At 38.2% G+C, this 26,340-nt stretch overlaps 1 protein-coding gene across 19 annotated transcripts in view; it reads left to right on the top strand.

The window, feature by feature from the left end:
• Positions 1–26,340, top strand: part of ANKS1B (ankyrin repeat and sterile alpha motif domain containing 1B) — a 404,826-nt gene that overhangs the window by 337,272 nt on the left and 41,214 nt on the right. For all 19 annotated transcript variants that reach the window (XM_030262159.4, XM_072923255.1, XM_072923243.1 and 16 more), the window contains 2 exons: positions 17,152–17,259; positions 22,506–22,685. In XM_030262159.4, the coding sequence (XP_030118019.4) occupies positions 17,152–17,259; positions 22,506–22,685 (288 nt within the window). The remainder of the gene's footprint in view (positions 1–17,151; positions 17,260–22,505; positions 22,686–26,340) is intronic.

Here is a 26,340-nt window from a genome sequence, read left to right as displayed (position 1 = left end):
GCTATTAGTAAAAGTTTCTAACATCTGCATCTTATTTAACATATCATTACAGTTGTGACTGGGATGAGCTATCTGTGGCTCTTAGCACTGACAGCCTGGGCGGAGTTCCTGTAGAGAAGGGAGAAACACATCAAAACTGCAGGTTGTCTCCAGCTTGTCTCAGATCTGCCTCAGTTTTACACACTGAAGCAGTGGGTTGGCAGGAGGGGATTAACACTAACAGCAGTGTCCTTTACACCCGAGTCTCAACACAGCCCTTTACAGAACACAGGGAGAGATAACATCATACAACTTTCTCCTCTTTGCATATCGTTTTGGATTTTGTAGTTTGATTACACTTGTGTCCAAGCTTTTCTTTGCATCCTTCAGAGATTGTAAATTTCTTTTACTTCAGTGAGTTAGAATTGTTGACAACCCAGAGCTGTGAAAAGCAGCAGCTTTAGGGAAGGGTTACCAAGTGCCTTGTTCATTTTGTCTTGTGAACCACAAGGAGAAAGTTGTCATGTTTGGAAATAAGAATTTTCTCTTAATTAGAATAGGCATGTTGCCTGAAAGTCTAATTTGGTCTCTGTAAGGCTTCTTTCTTGTCCTTATACAGTAATAAGGTGGCAATTTACAGTAGGGCTCTAGCTTGGGCGAACTGTTACGGTGCGTAGAATTTGGAAGTTCAATTGTACTTTAATTAGTGATTATCTACATGATGAAAAGCTATTTAACCTCAGGGCTTGAAATATTATAGGGGAAAAAATTTCATAATTCAAAACTGTCCATGCAGTCACAGGACTTGTGCATTTGTCTTCCTAACAAAAGCTGGGATTCAAAAGTCTGTGGTTTTGGGAAGCAAATAGACTTTGTTGAGACTTGTGATGAAATCACAAGAGTGAAATACACAAGATCTGCTTACTGTCACCATAACTGGGCCATCCCTGAAATTGAAATAAAAAGTAATCCTATGGTGTTTTTCTAGCTCTGAGTATAAGCAGTTATGAGATTGAATATATTTGTAGGGTAGGTCTGCTGAATAAGAAAATACTGGTTTTGCACAGTCAGCTTTCATTCTACCATTTTGTTTTAACTGTACCCATCTTTTTCAGTCCTGCAGTGCAGTATAATCCCTATTTTATTGGAGTCTCGCATGTCCAAGTGAGACACCGGCTTCATTCCAGTCAATGGTATTTTGACAGTGACATCAAGAAAACCAGGTTCTCATCCTTATTACCGGTACGTGGTGTTTGAAAGAGAACCTTTCACTGGCATTATATCACTGCAGGCAGGTAATTTATAAGCTTGTGGAAAATACTTTAAGTTCTTTCAAACTTCTAGTGCATGTCTACTTTGTTATTAAACAGTGTCAAGCTGGTATTCAGTGGGCATTCAGAAATTCTTACAAAACAAAGATTCATTTGGGAACAGGGCGCCTCGGACCAAGAACATAAGTGTAAATCTAGACAAAAGATAAAGTGTTAGCTCGGATCTAAACATGAGCAGTTTCTATAGGGATAATAGGGTGTGCAGCCCCAGATGTCCAGCACCTTGATACTTACAGTAAGCTGAGAAGGCTTCTCACTGGGTTCTCCTGCCCTGGAAAAGTACATGGATCTGCAGGCAAGGGAGAGAAAAAAAAAAAAAAAAGCATTTTGATTCTGCTTGGAGTATTTTGTTGTTAATACTTAAGTTAATGAAACACCTGACCAATTGAATTATTTTCTTAACCATTTATCCAACTTTAAAATTCATGAAAAATTCAATATAACTCAAATAGCAAAAATTATTTAAGTGTGTGTTCACTGAGTGCATAATAATCTGCAGTGTACAGATAGCTTTTCAGTTTGCTGCACAGAGATTTAGCTGTGCAACTCTGAGCTAAGTTAAAATAATGATGTACATTTTCCCATTTAATTTTAGATCCTATTTTTCAGTATATGGGTCAACTTCTTATGTCAGTCTTGCATTAGTCTTATTGCACAAAACAGGTTTAGAACTGCAGTCAGGTCTTCCACATTTATATTTCTTTAAAGTGCTGAACCGTAAATGAGATGATTATATCTAGAAATACAGATGTGTCCAACAATGGTTCTTGTCTTCCTACAATCTGCACAACAAAAGTTATATTTACTCTCTGAAATAAAATATTTTTACTAGCAACTCTTCTGCTGATAAATCTCTGGGGTTTTTTTAACCTTTCAATAATTAGAGATTTTAGAGAGAAAATGTTTTTTCATCTCATCTTAATCACAGTTGTAAATTGTGTCAGGTTTTGCTATCTCACTTGTCCATGTACATTCTCTGCTATTGTGAGGAACATTTAGCACAGTAGCTTGTGTCTGCATTTTTCTTTGGGGTGGAGAAAGCTGCCTTGATTTTGAATTTAAAATAGATTTTGTGAGCCTCTGTGAGAACATCTAAATGAATAATTCCTCGGTTGTGTACCCCAGAAAGATGAGGCTTACCTCCCAGTTTTCTCTAACCTGGAGGACATTAATGCTACTCCAATCCAGGCTTTGGGGGTCTCTGTTTCTCAGGCTTGTTGTGGCTGGCTCTGCTGCAGTAGTATGAGGGGTCTCTTGCACATTTTTCTTTCCTGCTTTCTAGCCACTATACAAATCTTTCTAGCCTGTACAAAGATGGTAACACACATCACGCCTTTTTACTGAAGAGTGGGTGTATTTATTTAAAACCCACATACTTGCCCACCGAGTGTTTGGAATCAACTCAATGAATCATGCCAGTGCAAGATTCACTATATGTTCCATTTTATGCCTTAAAACTATGCCTTTATGAGGACCGTGGTCTGAGAGATTTGTCAATAAAGGTCACTGGTAGGTATCTCTGAGGGATACCAGCCCAGGTCTTGTCCATAGAGTGCTCTGTATTTAGAGTTTTTATACTCTTCATATATGGAAATTCTTTCTGCCCTCAATTTATTTTTGATGCAGGCTTTGTTAATGCACATTTTCTTAGCACACATACAGAATAAAAATGTTGAACTCTAAAGAATAAGTGACTGCCCTTGCTCAAAGAGAAACCTATATATATACACACATACATGTATTCTGTATAGATATCACCTGGCCTTTAATCTTAACAGATCATATGAAGTGGTGATCTGTGAGGGAAATGCTGCCCTTTTCCCTTCCCTAATTTTAAGGGATATATGTGGGGGACAAAAAAATAAGGTTAGGATAAGCTTTTGGCTTTTTAGTGCCGGTTGAAAAATGATTCCATGTAAATCTTATGGTAGACACTCTTCATTGTGCTTGTCAATTGTTTCACTTCTTTACAAATGTTTTAAATGAGATAGCCGGACTACATTGCTTTAGCATTTAAATGAAGCCAAATTAGTATTCTGTCAGCAAGCAGAAGGGGTTTTTATACTAGAAAGGTGTAGGAGGAAGATGGATAATGGGGGATGAAACTTGCTGATACAAACACATGCCATATCTTGTTAAAAAATTAAATTCTGAACCACTGAAACTTGTAAATTATTAAAGATGACCCTAGAGTATTTTAACATACATGCCTGTTTCTGGGGGCTTATGAAATTTTTAATAAAAATGATACAATGATAACATACAAGAGTAAATTTTTATATTTTCTAAGTATTTCCTGCATCATAACATAGTAAAACTTTTTGGTTTAGACAGTGAGAAAATGTATCCTGATGAGGGGATTTCATTAAATTTTAAATAACTAAAACTTAGATACACAATTTTGTGCAAATAATTCCTAGCAGGAGCCCATGTTCACAAAATCAGTTCTTTCTTCAAAATGTTGTTGAATAGCCAGCCCTTCTACAAAATTATTCCTATTGGTAAAACAATGTGTTCTCTCTATTTCATCTCAATAAAGAATTAAACAATCATACTACGTGTGGTAGTAAACTCAGTCGTCCTAGGTCACAGCTGATGAGGGGAGGTAGTTGCAGTTCTCATTGCAGCACCACTTGTTACAAGACTGCACAGACCATGGAAGAATAGAAACATATGTGGGTGTTTGTTCTCTTCATTTCCACGGTATCCTAGAGTTGCAAAATAAGGACAGAGATTATGAGGCTGAAGAACGAGGCAGTCTTTCTGCAACCATGAGTGGTTATCCTGTAAATAACATATATAGTAGATATTAGACATATATTAAAAATGTTCCTTATGTTGTTGTTTCATTGCTTATGGAGGAGAGCAGATGCCATTAAATGAAATCTGATTTTATTATTAATCCAACTGCTTCCTTTCTATTTTTCTGTGGAATTTTGCCTTATTCATTGCCTTGCAGGTTTTGCTTATTCTTTTGCTATCATTTCTCCCTGTCACCTCTGCAGTGGTTGGCTGAATGGGGTGGGAATATGGTTGCAAGTGCAGATAAATTGCTGAGCTAGGTGGTGAGTGAGGGGTGGTAAAGAAATGAAGGGGACCTAGAGGAAAACTGCAAGGCAAAAGGAATTTGGGGGTTCTTGAGCTGAAAATATGATGTGAAGAGAGAGAGGTAGAAGGTTGACAGAGAGGGAAGGAAGCTGAATTTACAAAGAAGAAAACAGGAAAGTTACCCAAATAGCCAGAAGAGACAGATAAAATAATCTACTCTGGTTATCACAAATGCCTTCTGATGTCACCTGCTGATATCCTTCAAATAGTTGCTTTTTAATTTCATTGTAAAATGTTAATCCTTCCATTAGCTATTTCTCATTTGATTACTATAATGACCCATTTTTTGGTCTTCCTATTCTTCTCCCGTGTTATTCATCCTCTTAAAATTCTGACACTCATTTTATCTCTCATAGGTTCCACATTCTCATTTTGCTTTATTATTTCAGGAGCTTGCGTTGGTTGTATCTGCAGTTAAGGAGCAGATTAGCAAAACTGAACATTTGCATTTTAAGTTCTCCACAGATACAATTCCTTGTACAGTTAGTACTTAATTGTAACTCGTGGTGTCTCTCACCATCTTTTCATTTATGATTTGCACATGGTGTTTTGTGATCTGCTTGCTTTCCCCAGGCATGGATATGGAGGAATCCCTGGCCTGTACAAGGTCTTATTTCCCATTGGTCTGTAAGGCAAACGTAGATTGTAATGTTCCTCAGTCCTAGCTCTCTCTGAAGATGAGAGCATTTGTTGATACTTGAGATGGAGCCAGAGATGAAGCATGCAGCAATGCATTCAGCATGATCCTGTTTGCAGCAGTGGAGCTGCAGGACAGCAGTGAAGCAGCTCCAAGCAGGAAGGGCACACTTGGGCTGGTGGTGGGAAAATTTGTGCACTGTAGTGTTCCACTGTGCTTCAAACTCCTCCATCCCTAAGCCTTCCAGCATCCTGGTTTTGAACAGGAGCTTGTGTGTCAGTCCCCGGAAGGCTCTGCCAGCTAATTGCTGTTGTCTGGGAACAGTCTTGAAATTTCAGGGAGCTAGTTAGTGCACTGTGCTCTGCTCCCTCTTTTCCAAACGGAAATACGCATTTTCATATCCTGAGCAATCCTGAAGAGCCAGTACTTTCAGTGTTTTCTTTTCATCCAGAGGGTGTTTGGACACTAGAACGGGGACATGGTCACAGCACCAGCCTGACAGAGCTCAAGAAGCATTTGAACAATGCTCTCAGACACAGGGTGTGACTCTTGTAGTGTCCTGTGCAGGGCCAGGAGTTGGACTTGATGACCCTGATGGGTCCCTTCCAACTCTGCTTATTCTATGGTTCTATGATTTGAGACTGTTTTGCTAACTTTACATACAATTCTCTGTCTTCAAGAGTAAAGAATCTGGATCATTTTCCGCAGGCTATCCATGCCACACTTTGATGGCAAACACCTGCCTGCAGCACTCTTGTGCTGGTTCTGTCCTTTGGGCCTGTAGGCAGGGAGGGCGCTTGGCTCCTGGGGCTCAGTGGGAGCATCAACACTTGGTATATTCCTTGTGCTTGGTGTTCATTCATGAAAGATCACTAGACCAAGTTTAGGGTGATACACAGAAAAAGTTTCTGGAAATTAAGAAATTTCCCACTGCTAAGCCTGTGGTTTCTAATGCAGAAATATAATATAACATTTCAAAGGCATGTTTTGAATTCAACACAGTCATTTCCTTACAATTCTGTTTAGAAATTTGGTTTACTTATGCAGTTGAGTATCTGTGAAAAATCTGTTTGAAAAGAAAATAAGGACACAAAATATGAATGGAAAATATTTTATGATTCAAAGGTTCTTACAGCAGAAACAAGTTTAAATGTCAGGATTCTTAAAATGGGGAAAGGCTTACACTCTTCTGGGTCCAGATCTGGATCACAAATACAGGAAGAATTAAAAAACCCACATAAGGGAGATGTATGCTTGAATAGTAGTCTTTCTAAAACTATATTTAACAGTGACTAAATTTAGGCTTACTGACTAATTTGAAAAGCCAAAATGTTATTTAATTCTCTAGTACAACTCAGAAGTACATTTTAAGTAAGTCATGTGAACATACCCTAGGTATGTTCATGTTAGAACATAGCAAATATGTAGGTTACATTATCATCTAATTTTCCATAATAAGAGTTTTTTTCTCTTTGCTTGTTATTTATTTAAATCTGCTCTTCTGATTCATCGTTAATCACAGTTCATGTGGTGATTTGGTGTAAAATGCTCATGACAGGATTTCTTGTTATAGTGGGATAATGTTATCTGTACTGTAGTGCACATTTCAGACAAGATCATATAGAAACTTAATTGGCTTAACAATAATGCCTCTGGCCATTATACCTAATACTATAAATTAAGAGATATAAATGTACATGTAAACTAATTTTTTTTTTTGCTCTAGCAAAACTTGTCATCCTAAACAAATGTGGATTTTCATGGCATTATCTCTGATCTGAAAGGTGATTATTTAACATTGTAGTAACATTTGTAAAATAGGCTTAAAACAGAGTATGATCTTTATAATGCGTAAATGAGCTGAATCAGTTATATAATATTTAATTGAAGAAATGTGAAAGTGATTTACTTTGAAAGTACAGATCACATGAGAATATAATGAGCTCTGAGTATGTCACTGAACAGCACTACGGGGGAATAATTTGGGCAGGAGGACTAGAGCTACTGGGTATTTGACTGAACATCAGTCAACAACAGAACAAAAAAAGGAATGTTGTGCATAGTAGCAAGAGGAGTATGTTTATAAGCTTGTAGATTTCTGCCCTCTAGCACAGTTCCCTTCATATTTCACCTGGGATAATGTGTTTATATATTGTTTTCTTTATGTCCGATTAAAATAAACTAGGAAAAGAAAACAAATTTCTATTCTTCGTAGGAGGATTTTGCAAAATTGTATGTATGTTACGATAAATGACTTGCAGTAGAAAGTAAAACTGTTCATAATGATGAATTATTTTCAAAAATCAGTAAGGACAGAATAGAAGTGAGTGTTTAGGTTAAATATTAACAAAAACCATAACTCAAAAATCAGAGGGATTAGTTGTTGAATTAAAGATATTTATAATCATAGGATCATTTAGGTAGGAAAAGACCTCTAAGATGATTGAGCCCAACTGTTAAGCTAACAATGCTAATTTTAAGCTAGCACTGCCTGGATATTTACTGAATTACAATATTTAGAATTATAAAAAAGACATAACTAGAGACTGGGGAGATTCTTGACAACATTCACTGCAGTTTGGAAATCATTATAGATGTGATTCTGGGCATCTGACCTCTTGCAACATGGGACAGCTCTTCTGCAGTTAGCTGAACCCACAGGTTTGATAAGTCTTTTTGGTTACATGGAGGGCCAAATATCCCCTCATGTAACACTCTGCAAAATTAGGACCTGCTGGTGCTACTGCTACTGATGGGGAAAAGTGACAAATGGAATCCTTGGACCTGTCCTTCCTTTTTTTTGACTTTATTTTATGGGTTGGATGGAGTTAAGATAAAGAACAAGAAAATCAGAGCCAGAGCCTTGGAGATGAGATTTATCATCCCTTTGAAGAGAACCTTCCTTTTTCAGGAACTTTTGATAAGGCTGAAGAAAAAAGGAGGAAGAGTAGAGGTGTAGAAGACATGCTGCTCTACCCTGTGCAAGTAGTTAGTCATGTACAGCCCTTCTCACTGAGAAAATTCAAATAGAATTTGTAGCAAGAAAGCCTTTCCCATGACAACCCATACACTGGTGGGTTTTTGCCAGAATGCTTATTAATAATGGATCTGCCCAAACTGTGGATTCAGAAACATACATCTATATTCTTTTTCATTTATAAAACAACTTTAAGGACAAGAAGTTTGAGATGACCAAAACTTGGCCAGTTTTCACTGTTAATAAGAAGTTCGGTTTATCTGTTTTTTCAACCATAGTACAAAATCAGCCTCATGTTTGGAGAGCTCTTCAGTACAGCTTGCTTTGTTCTAATTTGGTAATGTACAAAAATGTTGCTTTCTTAAACCAGATTAATGTTGAATGTTTAATGAAGGAATCTGCATAAGATGTGTAAGATCTGAATTACCTTGTGGTTTCGGTCTTTCTCAAATCATGAAGACAGTAATATTTTCTGCTCAAATTCATTTTGTTGCTCAGAGCCACGTGGGAAGAATTTACTTGAGCTATTGACGAATGAATATTTTTGCCACTTTATTTGTGTCCTTTTGTAATGCCACTTTTTGATGGTATTCCTTCCTGCTCTTACCTCAAAACATGAAAGAAAAAGATATTTTGAGAAATGCTTTTGCTGTCCCCTTGCTGCCCCTGGCAGAGTTAATCCAGCCATCCTGCTGTGCTTATAGAGCCTGTTCTTTCCCACCCACGGTGCTTCCTCCTCACAGATTAAGAGTCAAAGTACAGGATGATGCTGGCTCTGCCTGTATGTGCCTGTGATGTATGATTCTGCTCTGCCATGGTGGCCATTGCCTTTTTTAAGACAAGGACTATCATTGATACCGTCGTGACAGCATTAAGGATACAAACAAAGCCAGGATATAAGGGAGAACTAACAGCTTTTTTAAAGCCATATCATGTATTTGGAAAGTGTACAAGATTTGGGGTTAAGAACCTGGCAAGCAGTGTCACAATCCAAACTGAATGTAGATTAGTCAAAAGTTCTCTTCATTTATTTAAAGTAGACTGATCAATCAGACTACCTGAAAGAAATCAGTAAACTACTTTAGCTGGAGTTGAGATGAATTGGTAGCTTTTATGTATGCAGTAGCTTCTTCCGTTTGGTCTTAAAGGGTGACGTTCATGAAGGTGGATAAGAATGTGAAACTTGGGGAGGGGGCTGACATTTAATTTAATCATTGTTTAGTGAGCAAAGATTACAAACCAAGATAGTAAAAGATGTTGAGAAAAATAATTAGATGGAGAATTTTTTTTATTCATTATTTTTGTTCTAACATTGTATGTCACAACATAATCTATACTGGGTTTATCAGTTATTCAAAGTTTATTCTTCTAGCGAGTGTCCTTGCTGGAAGAAAAGTAATAAAATTGGTCAGATGGCTGTTGCTACAGTGCAGGTAGAGCAATAATTGACACCATGTCATATCTGTTGGTACATACTTCCTGTAAATTAATGAAATTAAGATCTTAATAGTGGCAACATTCCTGGATGTTGTGCCCAAAACCAAAATTAAAGCTGCCTATTACCAGAATATCACAAAAACGTGTTCTTTCTTCAGTGTGCCAAACACTGTCAACAACAATGGAATGGCTGAGGGGAAGCAGCCACTCTGCAGTAGGGAGAGTCCACACTGATAACTGTTGAAACAAGATCTGCTGAGTACTCAAATGCGTTTATAGACCATGGTTTCTGTTAAAACATTTGCTTTATGTCTCTTTGTGGTCTTTTTTAATCCTAGCTGCCCTCCTCTTTTGGGTGGTCCATTGTGAAAGAAGCTGCAGTTTCCCTGTAGTGGGTTCATCTTGTGTTTGGCTCATGCTGCTGTAAGCACAAGCACAAGCAGCTGCTGAAAATGAGATTTCCACCCCTTCTTCTTTCCTTCATCTCTGGCTGTACTTTCCAGCCCATTTACTTGTGCCAATTGTTAGCATTTCTGTGATCAAGGAATGCATGAGATGAGGAGCTGGCCATACAGAGAGCTGCTCTCTGCCCACCTCCCAGCTCTGTTTTTGGAGTGGATGGGATCCCAGGAGTGACATCTCTGTAAGGTCACTCTGCTGCAACTGCTCCCACTGCAGCCCAGAACCACTCCTGTTGGACCAAACCCTGGTATTTCTTTCTGCAGATCTTTCTTCTAAGGAAGCTGTTCCACACAGTTTTAATGAGATTTATAGGACAATGCATCTGTATTTTGGCAGAGAATTGGGATGGGTTGTGGCCTCAGCATCATGCTGTCAGTTCACAGCAGTAGAGTACTGACATTACCAGTACTTGTATCAAAGCCTACAGACACTTTTCAGATTTTTATCATGATGATACTTACAATTTTTCCCCTTAAAGTGGGTAAATATTAATGTTAGCAGTAGAGCGATAATGCATTGTCATGTTTGTAACTCTGGGATGTATACTGCTGTAAGGGATAAGTATATTTTGGATTGCTGCATATCCTGTATGAACCGCTCCATAGTATACTGGAGCTTATCTAGAGAAGGGCAACGAAGCTGAGGAAGGAACTGGGGCACAAGTCTGATGAGGAGGGGCTGAGGGAGCTGGGGGTGTTAAGTCTGGAGAAAAGGAGGCTCAGGGGGAACCTTATTGCTCTCTACAACCACCTGATAGGAGGCTGAAACCAGGTGGGGGTCAGCCTCTACTCCCAAGTTACAAGTGACAAGAGAAAATCACCTCAAGCTGCACCAGGGGAGGTTTAGTTTGGATATTAGGAAAAAATTTCTTCACCAAAACCATTGTCAAGCACTGGCACAGGCTGCCCAGGGAAGTGGTGAAGTCATATTCCTGAAGATATTTAGAAGATGTCTAGATGTGCCACTTAGGGACATAGTCTAGTGTTGGGCCTGTCATATTTAGTTCTGTGGTTGGACTCAGTGGCCTTAAGGACCTTTCCCAACTTAAATGATTTCCATGATTCTGTGGTTCTGTGATAGCAGAGCTGGAATGAAGCCATAGCCTCTGTGCATAGATCTGGCTTGAACTAGTCATTCGAGAGTGGAATTTTAATGTGAATGTTTTATAATACAGAAAAATAGTTTTACTAAACTAAAATAATTATGATGCAAAAATAATTAGGTCTTCATGCATACATCTGGTAATCGGCAAATATACTGAGAAGCTAAGCCTGTTCTGAATAGCATTTCTTAACAACATTAGTTCTGATCCTCAGTCTAGGTTCTTTGCTCCAGTGTTTGGGTTTTCCTTCTGTATGTTGATAATAATCATTCTGCACCCATTGTATATCTAAATAATGCTGATGATTTAAAAGAAAAATAAAAAAAAACAAAGCGGGACTTTCATTAAACTCTAGTAGTAGAAGATATTTAGCACCATCTTAGGTTTTCCACTATTTTTGCTGCAATTTTTATCAGACTAGATAATTGCATAATATAGACATAAACAATTTCCAATCCTAATATATTAATATCTTCATAATTAACTGATACTATTCACATATTGCAGAGCTTACCTTTTCATGATGGCCTTGGTTATGACTGTGAGCTAGAGTAATCTGCATTTTTACTCCAGGCAGTGAATGGCTGTTTGCTTCTTCTGATATTGTGAAAACACTTACTACTCTATGATATCAGAAAGTTTTTTAAAAAAAGCCATTTATTTAGTAGAAAAATGTCCCATTTTTAAATGGGCTTGAATGTTTAGGGTTTTTTTCCTTTTGCTTGGAATTAAGTCTGCAATGAAAATAGATCAAAATCAGGAAAAAAAAAGGATTAATTTTAGAGCTATTAAAATTTTCTATAGAGATTTTTATTTTATCCCTTATTTCTCATTACATGAGCTGTATTTCATGCTTGTGTACAGATTAATGTGCTTTGCTGATAATTGCCTATTAAAAATAGATAAATAAATTATTAGCTCATTATGAAATGTGTTGTAATACCAGTAACTTTAATTATAATTTATCTGCTGTGTAAGCAATCCTGAAAAACATCGTGGGATAACATATTGGTGTTGCAATTGCTCTCTTGTAGTGCTATATGATTAACACTGAAGACCTCAAGGAGTAAGTACTCCTGGGCTCTGTGACCACACATTCTTCAGATCTCATCTGAACCAGTAACCAAATCTATCATTACTCAACAGACAGGTGAAAATGCAAGTCCTCAGTGGAAGGAACTGTCTACCTTCTAGGACACATTTGGGAATGTGTTCCGCTTTTCAAATTGTCTAATACTTTTTCTACTCAATTCCTATGAAAATAGAATGCTTTCCTTTATGTAAGGACCCGTTTAGTGCTTACCATTTTTCACATAAATAATATTTTCAGCCTTATCCCTTAGAATAGGTTATCATTATTATAACAATCTTGGTGTTTGTATGTATAATAGATCTTCTGGATTTCTGATTTCTGGGGGTTTGAGACTAATGCGACAAAAATGCACATATGTAATGTTTATCATTACATCTGAGCCTTTAAAATGATTGAACTGTGACTTATTTCTAAAGAGGTCATGTATTTAACTTTTTAATTTAAAAATTGTTTTTAAAAAGCTGTCTAGCATGTAGCCTGAGACACATCCTCAGGAGTCAAAGTGGCCAGGTATCAGTTTCAGCCAGGTCTTATTTCACTGCATTTTCCTGGGTTTTTTAAAGGAAATATTAAATCGATTTTTTTTTTCACTGAAATATTAATGTTTATTGATTACAAGCACAAAACTACTGTTACTGTTTTTATCTTTAGTGGAGCCTAAATAGTAGCACCTGTTATTTTCCAGTACCAGGTTAGCCAATTTGGAAAACACTTTAATGACAAAAATGGCTTGATTGGCCAAGTCAGGACAAAGTCTGTCCTGAGAACTCCTATAAAAAATAATGAATTCTTACCTCCCTCAGTCTGACCTGGGGTGGAAATGGCAATGGCAAGTTACTTGGAGAAGACTCTTGGCCATTGCGTTCACAATGCCCTTAAATGGAAACCTGGATCTCAATTATTTATTTGAGTGATAGGGGACCAAACAAACATCAGTTCCTCATAATAACATATAGAAATGGGACTTACAAGACAGCCATTGGCCTCTGTGAAGTGCTGTCATCAAGACAACTGACATCTGTTTCCAGGTGGATAATTAATTCCTGAGGATTGTGACGCATATTTCATACCCTTATGATATGAAATCAATATAATATGAAATAATATGTCTCTTACAGATGTCTTCCTAGGCATAATAAACAGTTGCTTCCCGTGAAGTTGTGGACACCAGACAAGTTGCAGCAAGCCTATGACCAGCAGTGTGCTTTGCTGCTCACTAGCACTGTTCTGATCACTCTTTAATTTTATATTTTGTAGGCGGTTCCTAGTATACAATTGCTGCTACACATTTAGTCCATACCTCTTGTGCTATTAGGATCCTAATTTTAGTCCATACAAAAGTTTTTCAGATTATTCCAAAAGATGGAGAATTAATGTCTTGAATTTCAGTAATCTTTGTAATATTCTGGAAAAAAATAGAATCATACAGTATTGAATGTTATTATTCAATTAGAGAAAACATCAGGCAGAAGAATGTTGCAGAAAAAAGCTCATTTTTAGGTGGAATAATTTGTTAATTCCAGCATTTGCACATACACAGTCATGAGGGAGTTATTGGGCTACATGTATCTTCTGAAACATCTGTCAACTAAGCCAGAGATCTAAATGCAAAGCATTTCATTGGTTATATTTGTGGATTTCTTACATCTCCTAGTGGAATTTCATTTTGTATGCTAATCATTGCAGAGTACAGAAGTAAAAATAAGATTAAATTTTTGTGCCTGTGTCAGTGCTTTGGATGAATGACTTGCCCCATTCTCTTTTAATTGCATGGCAACATCAAATACATGCAATGGAGTAGTATCATTCTTGTCTCATGTATCCTGCCATCAGTGTGGAAAAAAGCATGTTGTGTACATGCTTTTTTTTTTTTTTTTTATCCCCTTTTTTCCCAGTGATGAAATAACTTACCGTGGACAGCCTTGAGCTACTCTGAGCAGTTTGATGACATGTTGTTGCTGATTCCTGCAGCCACACTGCAAAACTCATTTCATTGTTGTATAGTAAGTGGGCTACAATCCATTTGACAAAATGCCTCACTGCATGACATTTAGGTGCACTGTATTGACTGTCTTTACTCAGTGTTATGGTGTTCACTGCAACCTGATTTATAGAAATTATATACCAGGAAAGCTAACTTGTGGGCTGTTTAAGTGCAAGACTTTCAACATTAACATATTTCTATGGTACTGCTTCAGGCAACTGTACCATTCCACACTGTTGACCTATATTTGGATATTTGACATTTTTGATAAATACTGTCAAGAATAATCCATCACAGGATGAGTTTCAACAGTTTCGGGATGTTTGTTAAACACTCGTAACTCAAATATAGAAGTGTTTCAGAAACCAGTATTTTATGTTGAGAATCAGGTTTTCCAAGTAAGAAAATTGCTAGGGAGTAATTTCCAGAAGAATACAGCTGTCTTCAGTTAATGGAGTATGTGCTCCAGATGAGTCTGGGATGCAGCTGCCTGTTGCCTGAGGACCATATGTTTCTGTAGGTTGAATCGTTAACTCCCTCCCATTTACATTTGGGGCAACCACAATTACAATAGAAAAACAAAATGTGGAGTAAACTTAGCAGTGCCTATGGTGTTTAAAGATCTGTATTGCTTTCAAATTGAGCACAGTTTTTGAAATAATTTAGTAATTGAGACCTGTCTACTGATCTCTTATGTGTGCAGTCCCTCAAGACTCATATTTTTTCTCTCCCACCGTTCAACAGCTCTGAAGTCAAAGAAAATTGTTTTGTGTTTGATATAGCTAATAAGACGGTCATAGTGCTGAGGACCTTGAAACAACCCAAAGAACTTTAGCTTGGCTTAAAAATCTCTGGAAAAATGATCTTGTTGATGAGGAGGCATTATGAAAGAAGCAAGTTCACTGGAGTGCATTACTTGAGTAATGCTTAAAGCAGCTGTGGTTCATTCACGTGTTTCATATAGTTAAATACAGAGATAAACTGTGAACCCTTCTGTTTAACACTCAGTGTAAACTGAATACATAACTAAGTCTCCTGCATGCCTCAGGCATTTCTCTGTGTGCTGCATTATCTCAGCTTCGCTCTTGCTTCTCTAGATTTAGACTGAAAGGATAGCACATGGCAGGGTGGTTTGTGGGACTGCAGCTTGTGTCCACTGCTGAGCTGCAGGGTCTGCAACACCCCTGTGAGCTGCTTCTCAGAGGAAGGCCTCCATCTGCTTCATGTCATAGCCCATCACTCTGGAGATGTGAGCAGCAAAGAGGTTATTGATCTTCAACAGTATCAGATAGCACAGAGACATCTAACAGAGGAAACGTGGATGGATTCGTGTGCACATGGATGGGCAGGATAATGGATGGGTAGGCATGGATACCGGAATAATGACAGCATGTTGCTGTACCATATTTTGAGATACTGCATCTAAGAGATGTAGCAGGGGATTGCTGGGGTTTGGGTTTTGTTTGTTCTCATGAATTGTAGCTCTTAGTTCTACCACTTAAGCTGAGGTAGCTGTGCATTTAAGATGTAGCATTTCCAGGTTTTTTTGGGACTATTACTTTTTCTAGGTTGAGTGAGAACTTCCTCTCAACTGAAGGGTGTTGACACACGGTGGTCCTAAATATAGTGGGAAGTACTGTTTTCTGAGAAGGAATGGAGGCAGCTCTGGAGTATGAAACCACATGTACAGTCTGGAGGAGTTATGTAAGGACACTGCTGTTTGCAGAGCAGAGGCTTTGCTGCTACAATTAGTGCTGCTATACACTCTTTACAGCCATTGTAGCCATTAAAGAATATCACTGAAATATGTTCTTTTTCCTGATAATACTTAAAATTTCCAACTCGCTGCTTCTGCTCTCCCTCTTTTCCTGACATCAGGGGTGTTTTTGTACGAGACAGGGACACGGAGAAATACAAATGAGGAGTATTTGCTGTAAATTTGGGGCAACTTTTTGGCAGCGTTCTGGGAGTTTGGACAAGCATGAGGTGTGTGAATGTATCCACCGCTGGACCCGTTTCTGTTCAACAGAGATTTTGCGTCTGATAAAAAAAGTAATACAACTCCAGGGTTTGCCCACCCAGTGTTTCTTACACAAGGATGAATCTATATAATAATACAAACTATGAGATATTTGGAGATTACCTCTGTATGTGAATCTACACATACCAGTAACCAAGGGCAACCCTCAATGCACAGCTGAAATGCAAAGGGTGGATTTATTTCATTACTTTGCTAACCACGCCAGGTGACAGAGGGACAGGGACATGGCTCCATTATAGCTGGCAGGAGTGGAGGGGAGGGCTCCTGCCTCTTTACAAGTCTTCCCCCATGTCCATGAGAGTGTGTTATCTCTCCACAGGACTTCCACTTCTCAAAACAGGCAGAGGATGAACATTTGGCATAATAAATGGAGCTTTCCCACACCAACAATTTTAGCTTTCCCAGCTGCAAGGTCACTTTGAGAAAAACTATTCCCTCCTCCTCTGCCAAATCTTGCAGTCTTAACCCTTTACTAGCAACACTGTGAGAGGCATGGTAGATTTAAAAGTTATAACATTTACTCATCGTATAAATCCTTTTTTTCCTTCTTGCCTCCTCTAAGCATTCACTGGCTGTTTCTCACTCTTTTCCTCATCCATGCCACGAATCACTTTAATACTTTTCACTCATTGTTTGCATGCACCTTTGCATTTCCTTCTTTAGTCTTCTCATCCCTTTCCCTTTTTTTCTTCATGCTCTTCTGCCTTCTCTTCATTTCATTTTTGTTTCCTCTTTACTGATGTTTGAGTCTGGCTTTTTTCAGTTTTCTGCATCTATACATGCTCTAGTTTCTTCCTTCATTTTACAGTGTTTTTCCTCTGATCTCACCTCTCATTTTCTCTGCTGATTGTTTGCCTTGCACAGTTCCCTGTCTGTTCAGCCTGTCTAGAGGACTGACTTGTTACGAGCTTTAAAGAGAAAATCACTTCAGTCGGAATTGGATGTTCATGTAATGGATGCCATGTGCTCTTTTAATGATGTATTTTTGATATTATTTCAGGTCTTAAAGATTAGCTTGATTGGCCACCGGAAGCGTGTTCTGGCATCTTTGGGAGACAGGCTTCACGAAGATCCTCCTCAGAAACCACCTCGGTCAATAACCCTCAGGGTGAGTCCCCATGAAAATTTGTTTGCATTTCTTGACAAGTCAGTAAGGGCTTTATAACATTCACATGAAAACAATGGCTGCTTTGATGGGGTTCAACTTACTTCCCTTCGGAGTTGTACATTATGAACATCTTAGGCTGACCTGCTGTGTCACCCCTCCCTGTTTGGCCAGCAGAGATATATTGACATTTTTACAGGGTGATCCATGTGACCTGTTTCAGATGTCTGCCTAGGATGAAATAAGTAGAATCTTAGAAGTATCAGGTTATCTTTGCTAAAGAAACTAGCTTGGGACCAGGGATGTAAAAGATGCAAGTTTTCATTTGCCCACAGGATTCCCAGCCCAGCCAATCAGTAGTGCAGGAGGATTAGCATTCTCCTTTCATGTTTTTGAATGTTTACACTTACTTTTCAGACATATGCTTTAAGCTTTCTTTAAGGAAAACATCTTGGAAATGTTGAGATAAAAATGTCATTAAGGTGTCTCTGTATATCAAAAGTCTTATCATGTTTTTAATTTTCATTTGTATTCCCTCTTTCAGAAACCTTGTTGTAATGTCCCTGATGTTTTTCCACACTTGACCACATTTAATCTCCTCTCATTACACCACCTTCACTTGGTTTCTCCAATCCAATGCCTTTGCTTACTTGTCTGCTACTCTTACCAAGTTGTGGTCTGATGACCACTTCCTACTGTGTTCCCTCCAACAGAGTTCATAGCAATATTTTTATTTTGATATTTTAGGTCACACCTTTCGCATTTGATTGGATCCCATTATTTTCATGGGGTTGCATTTCTGACAAGAATCTTGTTTGAGATTAAGTTTCAAAATGTCAGAGAGTGCCTGTGCTCCCAAGTTAAATTTCCTAGTGTAAAGAGCAATAGAGAAAGACAGAATGAGTACTTATTTTTAAGCGTATTTAAAATTTCTGTGACCAGCTTGTTTTCACCCTGCTTATTCTCAGATGCCCCATACAGACAATTTAGATCCAACCCCTTAATTCAAGCTATTCCCAATGCCATATTTTAAAAAGTCTGACAAATCTGTAATGTGCTCTAAGGCACATTGCACAAATGTGTGGATGTTTTTCTTGTATTTTATTTTTATGTATTTTGTGAATGATTCCTGATGCATGGCAGGTGTTAAAACACTCCAAGGAAAGAGAAATAGATAAAAAGGCAGACTTTTTTGCTGAATGCCTTCAATACTCTGGACTGGATAATTAATTCCTACTCAGCAAGTGGGAAAGTTTCCACGGTCCACATTCTCGGTCAGGACTGTATATTCTCAGTTAATATGGAAGAGAAAACTGGATGTCTTCCATCTGTAGTCAAAATGATAAAAAGTAGTCTGCTGCTGCACAGCTAGAGTTACTGATGCGGGCCAGTGCTAAATGTCATTTATCACCTCTTGGAATTGGAGTCTTCACAGAGAATCCTAAATAGGAGAACAAGCATTTGGAATGAAGGTTTTCTTTCCCATCAACTGCTACTCTGTCATTTCACACAAAACACAGACAGTGTTTAGTTTGCAGTCTGCAATAATTTGTATCTTGAAAATTTGCTCAAATAAACTGCTACTGCTGTAAGATTAATTTATGTAGAATCACTGAACAGTTTGGATTAGAAAGGACCTTAAAGATCATCGAGTTTCAACCTTCTTTGCCATGGGCAGGAGCACTTTCCACTAGTCAAGGCTGCTCTACATCAGTAGAAAAGGTAGTTTGTTATTTAAAGTCTACTTTTAAGTTCCCAGGCTCAAGCTAAGCAATGCTAATGCTTCATCTTTTTTAAGCTTTTAAAATATTTCAAAGCAGAATATTAAACATTAAAAAGCAAAAATTCCTTAAAATCTTAAAAATATCCACAACATATGTTATTCCCAGTTGTGTGTTCCTGTGTACTAATGAAATACTATTTTGATTTCAAATATACTGTATTGAAATATACATATGCTTTATATATTATATATAATAGCATTTATATGCACACAGACACTATACATATATACTTTTCTATACACAAAAGTATAGAAATTGCTGGATCTTGGGTTACCTATGTAATCTTCCTTTCCTTCCTTGAATGCATCTTTTCCTTGAATAATCTTTAATTGCAGGATCAGTTTCCATGTTCTTCCTGGGAGCCCTTCATCATCCAGTCAGCACTGGAGACTGGAATTTAAACTGGAGGACCAACAATTTTGGCAGAAAAGTTAGAGAAGTGTTGCAATAGTAATGATATTTTAACACAAGAATTAGTTCACTGGAGAGAATTCCTGGTTTCAGGTTAGACAAACATCTGTGGGACATGAAGTGTGCCCAGGCAGCCTGGGAAAAGATCTCTTAAGCTCCTTTCCAGCCCTGACCTCTGTGGTTCCAGGTGTACGTGAGCAGCAGGTCTGAGAGGGAATGAGGCAGAGTTTGAGAGTGAAATATGTGATCAGGCATCCCTGCAGGTCATGTGTGCTTGCATTCACAGCCAGGTAGAAGCACAATATTAACACCTGGTGATTAACAGTAGTGTGGTATGGAGGCCATGGTAGCACCTGCAAGGGTGTCTGTGCCTGGTCTGCAGGTTAGTTTGAGGAGGTGAAAAGGTGGGTATGGAGAGGGGAAGAGGAATGAAGGAAGAATGGGAGACAGGCTCATGATTAAAGGAATAACTGTACCTATGAAACTAGAGACTTACACTTGTTTTTGCCACAAAAATCTCAGATAATTCATGGTAAGATATTTAATTAATTGCCTCCTAAACAGTTGCTAATTGTATGTCACTGACAATCTCCATATCTGACTGGAGTCTTGAGTCTGATTTTTACAAGTGCTGAAGTACACAGTACTGAAAATTAGATCAACAGACATGGAATTCAGAATTCAAGCACTTGGGAAATCGAGCAATGGATGTTGTAATTGAGTGACAGGTACTTTCTAACCTTTGTTGTCTGTGTGTCTCTGGTCACCCACACCAAAGCAATGATTATGAAATGCCAGAAGTCACAGGTGTGGCAAAAATTAATTGATTGACATTTGTAAAGCACTTATGAGCAACATGACTACAATGACGTTAATCATCTTATCTTCAGAGCAGGATTTAAAAAGGGTTTAGAAGAGAGGTTTGGGGCAAGAATAAAATACTGACTACACGGTACCTAATGTTAACATGGTGCTGAGTATATGACAACATGCTGCACAGTTGAGGATCCATCTGTGCTGTGAAGGACAACTTTGAGAAAATAGCATAAAATCGTACAAAGACATACTGTTCCATAATGCAGAGGCACAGTAATTCTTTAATTTCTTGAGTTGGTATTTCTTGTCTGTATTGCTTTGCCAGCAATCTTCCAATATAGATCTTGGAGTTAATTTCCTCCTCATATGCAGTTTGATAAAATATGAAAAGCTCAATGAGGGCTGGAATCTCTATGTTCATCTGTGACTTTGATACACTGGTGGCCCTGCAACAGTGGGTGAATCCTGATTCAGAGCAGAGAGAGGTTACCCACCTGGCTAGAGCAGCAGGTAGCACTCACTAAAGAGGATCTTGTTTGGTGCCTGTGTACTCAAGTTATTTTCAGATCAGAGGTGTGTGCAGCAGGTTGTTAGGCCCAGGGAGGGTGGGTTTTAGAGGTTATGCCTCACCAAACCTACTGAGCATGTGCAGAATATAGCTTTTCAGGAGTTTTTAACTGGGCCAGATGTAGGTGGATTTTTGTGAAGGAGGGAAAAGATTATTCCTAAGAGTAAAATACTCTTTTCTTTCCCCTGGGAAATGTCAAGTACTTGTCTCAGATCATAGGAAAGCCAGAGAATTTTTTTTTTTAAGTTAAAATCCCAGGTAATTAAAAATTACTAAAGAGCTATATTTTTCCTAACATTTTTCTTGTTGAAAACATGAAAAATACTAATCCATTACTGTGATTTCAAGAAATAATGTCACATAGACTCCTATGCTTCAAATATTGACATCAGGCATTACTATGACTTGAACTTTCCTTTCCATTTGGAAATTACAATTCTCTGATTTCTTACACCAGATTTCTTTGTTTCTTAACAGCATGGAGTAAAATACCTTGATGCTTTTCAGACCTGGGCTTGCTTCAATGTAATAAAGTATAAATTGTCCGCTTTAATCCTCCATTTAAATAAAAATGAGCAGGTTTTTTAACCTGGAGCATGTTTTTTGCTTACTCCACCATCTTCAGGTCCCTTCTTGTTGCTGAGTATTGAAATAGAGCATTGCAGCAGCAGGTGGTTTAGAGAAGGTCTGCACTGAGCAAACCTGCTCCTGGGTACATTCTGCCCAGTACATAATGAGAGAGGAACATTTCCCACTCAGTTGCTGTGAGAGTGTTTTCCTGCTCATGCCGGGCAGTGCTGGTGCAGACTGGACAGTGCACTGTAGCCCCCTGCTCCTGCTGCGGAGCTCCAAGAGAGTGTGGAACGGTGGATCTGGACACCAGTGTTTGCAGCTGGATGAAGAAGTGATGTCTTGTGCATGAGAGGTGTTTCCAAATGTACCTGCCATGTCTGGCTGTGGGCAGTGTGGTGGCAGCTCCTGGTGAAATTTATATTCTCCTTTCTATTTATTAGGTAGCACTTATGTATCAATTCTGTTTGGTATTTGCACACTGACTGATACAAGGTTACAGTTCGGTAGAGGTAACAAGAATAGCCTGGTAAAATATTTGTACTCTGATGCTTTAGTGTATTCCAGGAATTGGCATTTAGCTTGTGTCTGGTATCTGGTACTTCAAGTTAAAATGGATGTGCTGCAAAACCTATAAAAATTGCAACAAAATGTCTATACTGTGGAAATGGGCATGCATTTCTTTTTTCCAGCAAGAGGCGTTGCTAGTGTTGAAATCACTTTCACTGCTCAGAGCAGCTGCTCAGAAGTGGTGAGAATCTATTTCATCTTACAAATAGCTAATCCTAAATAATGGCTTATTTGGGCCTTGACAAGAAGTAGCTCACTGTTTTATCTCTAGGAGAGACTATATATTATACAAGAAGGTTTTGGGGAGGAAATGTGCCACTAGTTCATGTAATCAGTGAACTATTTTTCCTTCTACATGGGCTCTGTACTTCAGGTAGCAAATCTCAAAAGTTCATCCACAGTAACCTCTACTGCAGGAATTGTTCCATATTTTTTTTTAGTGTGGGCAGTTCAAATGAACTTTAAATTGTGTGATTTGAAGTCAGCAATATGCTGTTCTTCTTATGCTGCATTTTTCTTTTTCTGTCCAGGAACCCAGTGGTAACCACACTCCTCCTCAGTTGTCTCCATCACTTAGCCAAAGCACTTTCACTACTGGTGGCTCCCTGGACGTTCCCCACATTATCATGCAGGGCGATGCAAGGAGAAGAAGAAATGAAAACTATTTTGATGATATTCCCCGGTCGAAGCTGGAGAGGCAGATGGCACAGGTAGGACTAAAACCGGTGCCGGTAAAAGGCTGGGCCTTGCTGCTTTTGGTTACAGGACTAACCCTGACCAGAGCAGGGGGTTGTATATGAAGGCTGAGTTGCGAACAGCAACGTTTGACAATTTTTCCAAGCTGTCTGTTCCAGCTCTCTGTATTTCAAGTAGTGTTAATTGATGTAAATCTCTCCTCAGAGGTAGAGGTTTGAGGATATTTAGATGCATGGAGGCTGAGATGAAGGTGGCTCCTGTGCACCAGAGTGTGCTGTCTTCCCCCAGCACCAACTCTGCCCCTCATTTTTATAATAAGATGCAGATTCCTGAAAATCTGAGCAACCTAGATAAAAGTAAGCTTGCATCAGGTCACTGCTGGAAACTCAGAGGACTTGAAGAGTGATGATTGCTGTATTTATTAATGAGAAGGGTCAGCATTCTGCAAAACTGTGATCTGGGGATATATTTTGATTATTTAAAAATAAGATTTAACTATGCAAAAAATTATTTGAATAGCACTAGACTCAACTGTGTGTTAAATCAAACTGTTAATGGAAGAAAGCTTAAAGTAGCCTCTATGTTTACATTTTTTTTCACCCAGCCACTGAAAGAGTATTGATAACTTTAAATTAAGCATAAATTAAGTGACACCGCAGGACCATAGAACCATGTAGGATGGAAAATACCCTTAAGGTCTTCAACTCCAATCCTTAATTCAGCACTGCCATGTTCACCACTAAACCATGTCCCAAAGGGCCACACCTACATGTACTTTGAACAATTCCAGGGATGATGACTGAACCACTGCCCGGACAGCTCACTCCAATGCCTGACCACCTGGTTCAATGAAGAAATTTTTCCTAATATTCAATCTAATGCACATTAAATTATGCATGGACAGTCTGTTGGTGAAAATGCTTTAGGATGAGCTCAACTGGTTTTCAGTGATACCTATGATGATTAAAGACAGCCAGTTCTTATGCTGCATGCCGGAAACAGGACTTTGATTTGCCATCAGAAGCAGATGGGCAGCCAGGGCAGTTCCTGGAGCAACTCATTCCACGAAGGACCAGGTTGCTGCATGCTTCCCTGCATGAGGCTTCCCAGCAGTGGCTCTGCCTGCCACAACCCAAAATAGAGCCTCTGTCCAAAATTCAGCCTCAAAATGGAAACAGCTATGCAAATAACTGTATTCTAATGAACAAAAGGCTGCAGTCTGTCAGCTAATTATATGAACAAGAAGTAATTTAATAAAAACAAGCAAAACAAGGTGCTGCCATTACCTGGAAAAACAGAAACAAATTGAATTCCATTTGTTCAGAGGACATTTCTAGAGAAGTGAAATTGCATTTGGTTGGGTGGGGCTGTTGCCTTGCCCTTTTTTAAATCTAATTTTCAGCTATAAAAGCTTCTTGTACAGAATTAAGGAGAAAGTTGCTGAGTGAATGAGCTTGTTTTCAAACCAAAGTCTGCTGGGCTTTTGTGGCAAGAATAAGGTTGAGTTGAGGTCCAGCAAAGAAAAGACAGGTTCTTAACATGAAAATATTTATTGAAGGTCATAAAATTTAGGTGTTTGAGCATAAAATGCACACTTGCTTGTGGCTGAATACACTGGTCTGTCTAATTAGTTCATTTTATCACTTTGTTCACAAATCCCCATACTCACTACCTCTTTTACTCATTAGCAGTGAAGACAAAAAATAAAACAAAACCAAAAATCACCCCTATGATAACAATTCTTTCTGCCTCTGTTTCACTCCTTTGTTTTACTGATATTCCCAAGAGATATGACAAACTCTAATAAATGACACCTGGAGATTTTCTTTGTGCTGTTGAATACTGCATTTTCAGAAGGACTGATATGTTACATGTCCAAAGACAAAACTGAGCAGTTATTAATTAGACCACTGCAAACTCCTGTACAACCAATTAAGTGCTTAAGGGATTTTTTCTGTTGATGGGGTTTTGTTTGGGTGGGTGGGTGAGTGGATGATTCGTTTTTGGGGTTGTTTTTCTTTTTTTTTTTTGTTTTTTGGGGTTTTTTGTGTGGTTTTTGGGGTTTTTTGTTGGTTTTTTTCTGTTGTTGTTGTGGGTGTGTACCCACTGAATGGATGACTTCAGTTCCTTCTTTCTAATTTTAACCATTGAATATAGCTGTCATCCTTGGAGACTCCAAAGAGGAAAATGGATTCAGATTAAATCCATAAAATTGTGGTTTGTGTTGTTCCCTGAACTCCAATCTGTTTGAAGTCTTTTTCAGCTCTGCCCCCAAATTCTGCATTCCTGATGTATGTAAAATTCCCTTTGACTTTAATGGGAAAGTCAATGACTCCCTCTGGTGATCATTCTCAATAAATTGGATTCACCCCATTAAGAGGCTAATCAGGGATTTCTTCAACCATTCTAGCCCAAAAATAGATTCTTAAATTTATTTTGTGCAATGTGTGCTCTGCCAAAATGAAATATATTTCCTTAAGTCTTTTTCTTGAAAACTTCTTTGAAATTAAAAGTAAAATAATTTTTTATGCAAAGTAAAAGAGATCCAACTGATTCTTAACATAAAACTTCTGCTCTGTGTGTTGTGGAGTTTTTGGGGGTTTTATTGTATCTAGCAACTTTCTCCTTGCAGTTGCTGGTTCCTTTGGCTTGTGTCAGATCAGCAGCAACTTCTGAACTGATACCAGTCCAGCTTCCCAGCTACAATAATTCTGATGTACAGAATGATCTAGAGGGATTATTTGAATTGCTTTGAGAATGTTCTTTTGTCTTAACCCTTTCTTTGCTAGGCTGTTTGCATGCTGCTGTATGAGTCTGCATGTTTACTGGATGCTATAGTTCACAAATGTGCATAAAGATATCTTGGATGCTGTGATGTTTTGGGAGTTTTAGGTATGTTCTGGATGATCAGATTAGTGGGTGTTTTTGTGGTCTTGAAGAGAGAAGCCAACATGGTATTGTGAACTTTATTGTATTGCTTTCATGAACTTGATTTTATTTTTTAAATGTTAGAATAAAACTATCTTATCCTTAATTTAAAATATAAAATCCGAAGATATTTTGATGAAACTGAATATTTTCATCTTTACTATGGCCTATGTCTTCACTGAACTGTTACAGGGAGTCATCAATCATGTTGATCTTTGCATCAATCAACCAATATTTCTTAAACAATGAGCACAGCAGCTTAAATCTGTTTTCCTTTGATGTGTTAAATGTGTTTAAACAGTTCTCTAAACCATAATCAAATCTGCTTGTAAGTAATACAACTCTTTGTTTCCTGGAGGAAGCACTGATTTAAATTTACTTAATGTGGGTGGTTTTGTCTCAAGGCCAGCATGTACCTTCATTTACAGTTCCCTAGCAGACTATTTGTGACCTAAGGGGAAAATTGTAATATAAACAATGAGTCTAACCAATTTAGATTCCCCAATGGAATAGATTTCGTCATCCAACCCCCCAGTTGATCATCCAGCTCCCAAAGTCTGTGATGTCTGGTTGTATAAATCATAACTGGCAAAATGGTAATGGTTGTGAGATGCTTTGTTTTCCAAAAAAAAAGGAGAAAAAAAATCTACGAAGAAATGAGTAGTCTGAGTCATCATTAGCTGTGGATGTTGAATTTTGAGCCTGCAAACTGTAGATTAGTATGATCAAATTAACATAGTT

The sequence above is a fragment of the Taeniopygia guttata genome, chromosome 1A (genome assembly GCF_048771995.1).
Source record: "Taeniopygia guttata chromosome 1A, bTaeGut7.mat, whole genome shotgun sequence".
In the NCBI taxonomy this organism is placed as follows: domain Eukaryota; kingdom Metazoa; phylum Chordata; class Aves; order Passeriformes; family Estrildidae; genus Taeniopygia; species Taeniopygia guttata.
The sequence above is the reverse complement of the archived record's forward strand: the minus strand, read 5'-3'. Positions and strand labels throughout refer to the sequence as shown.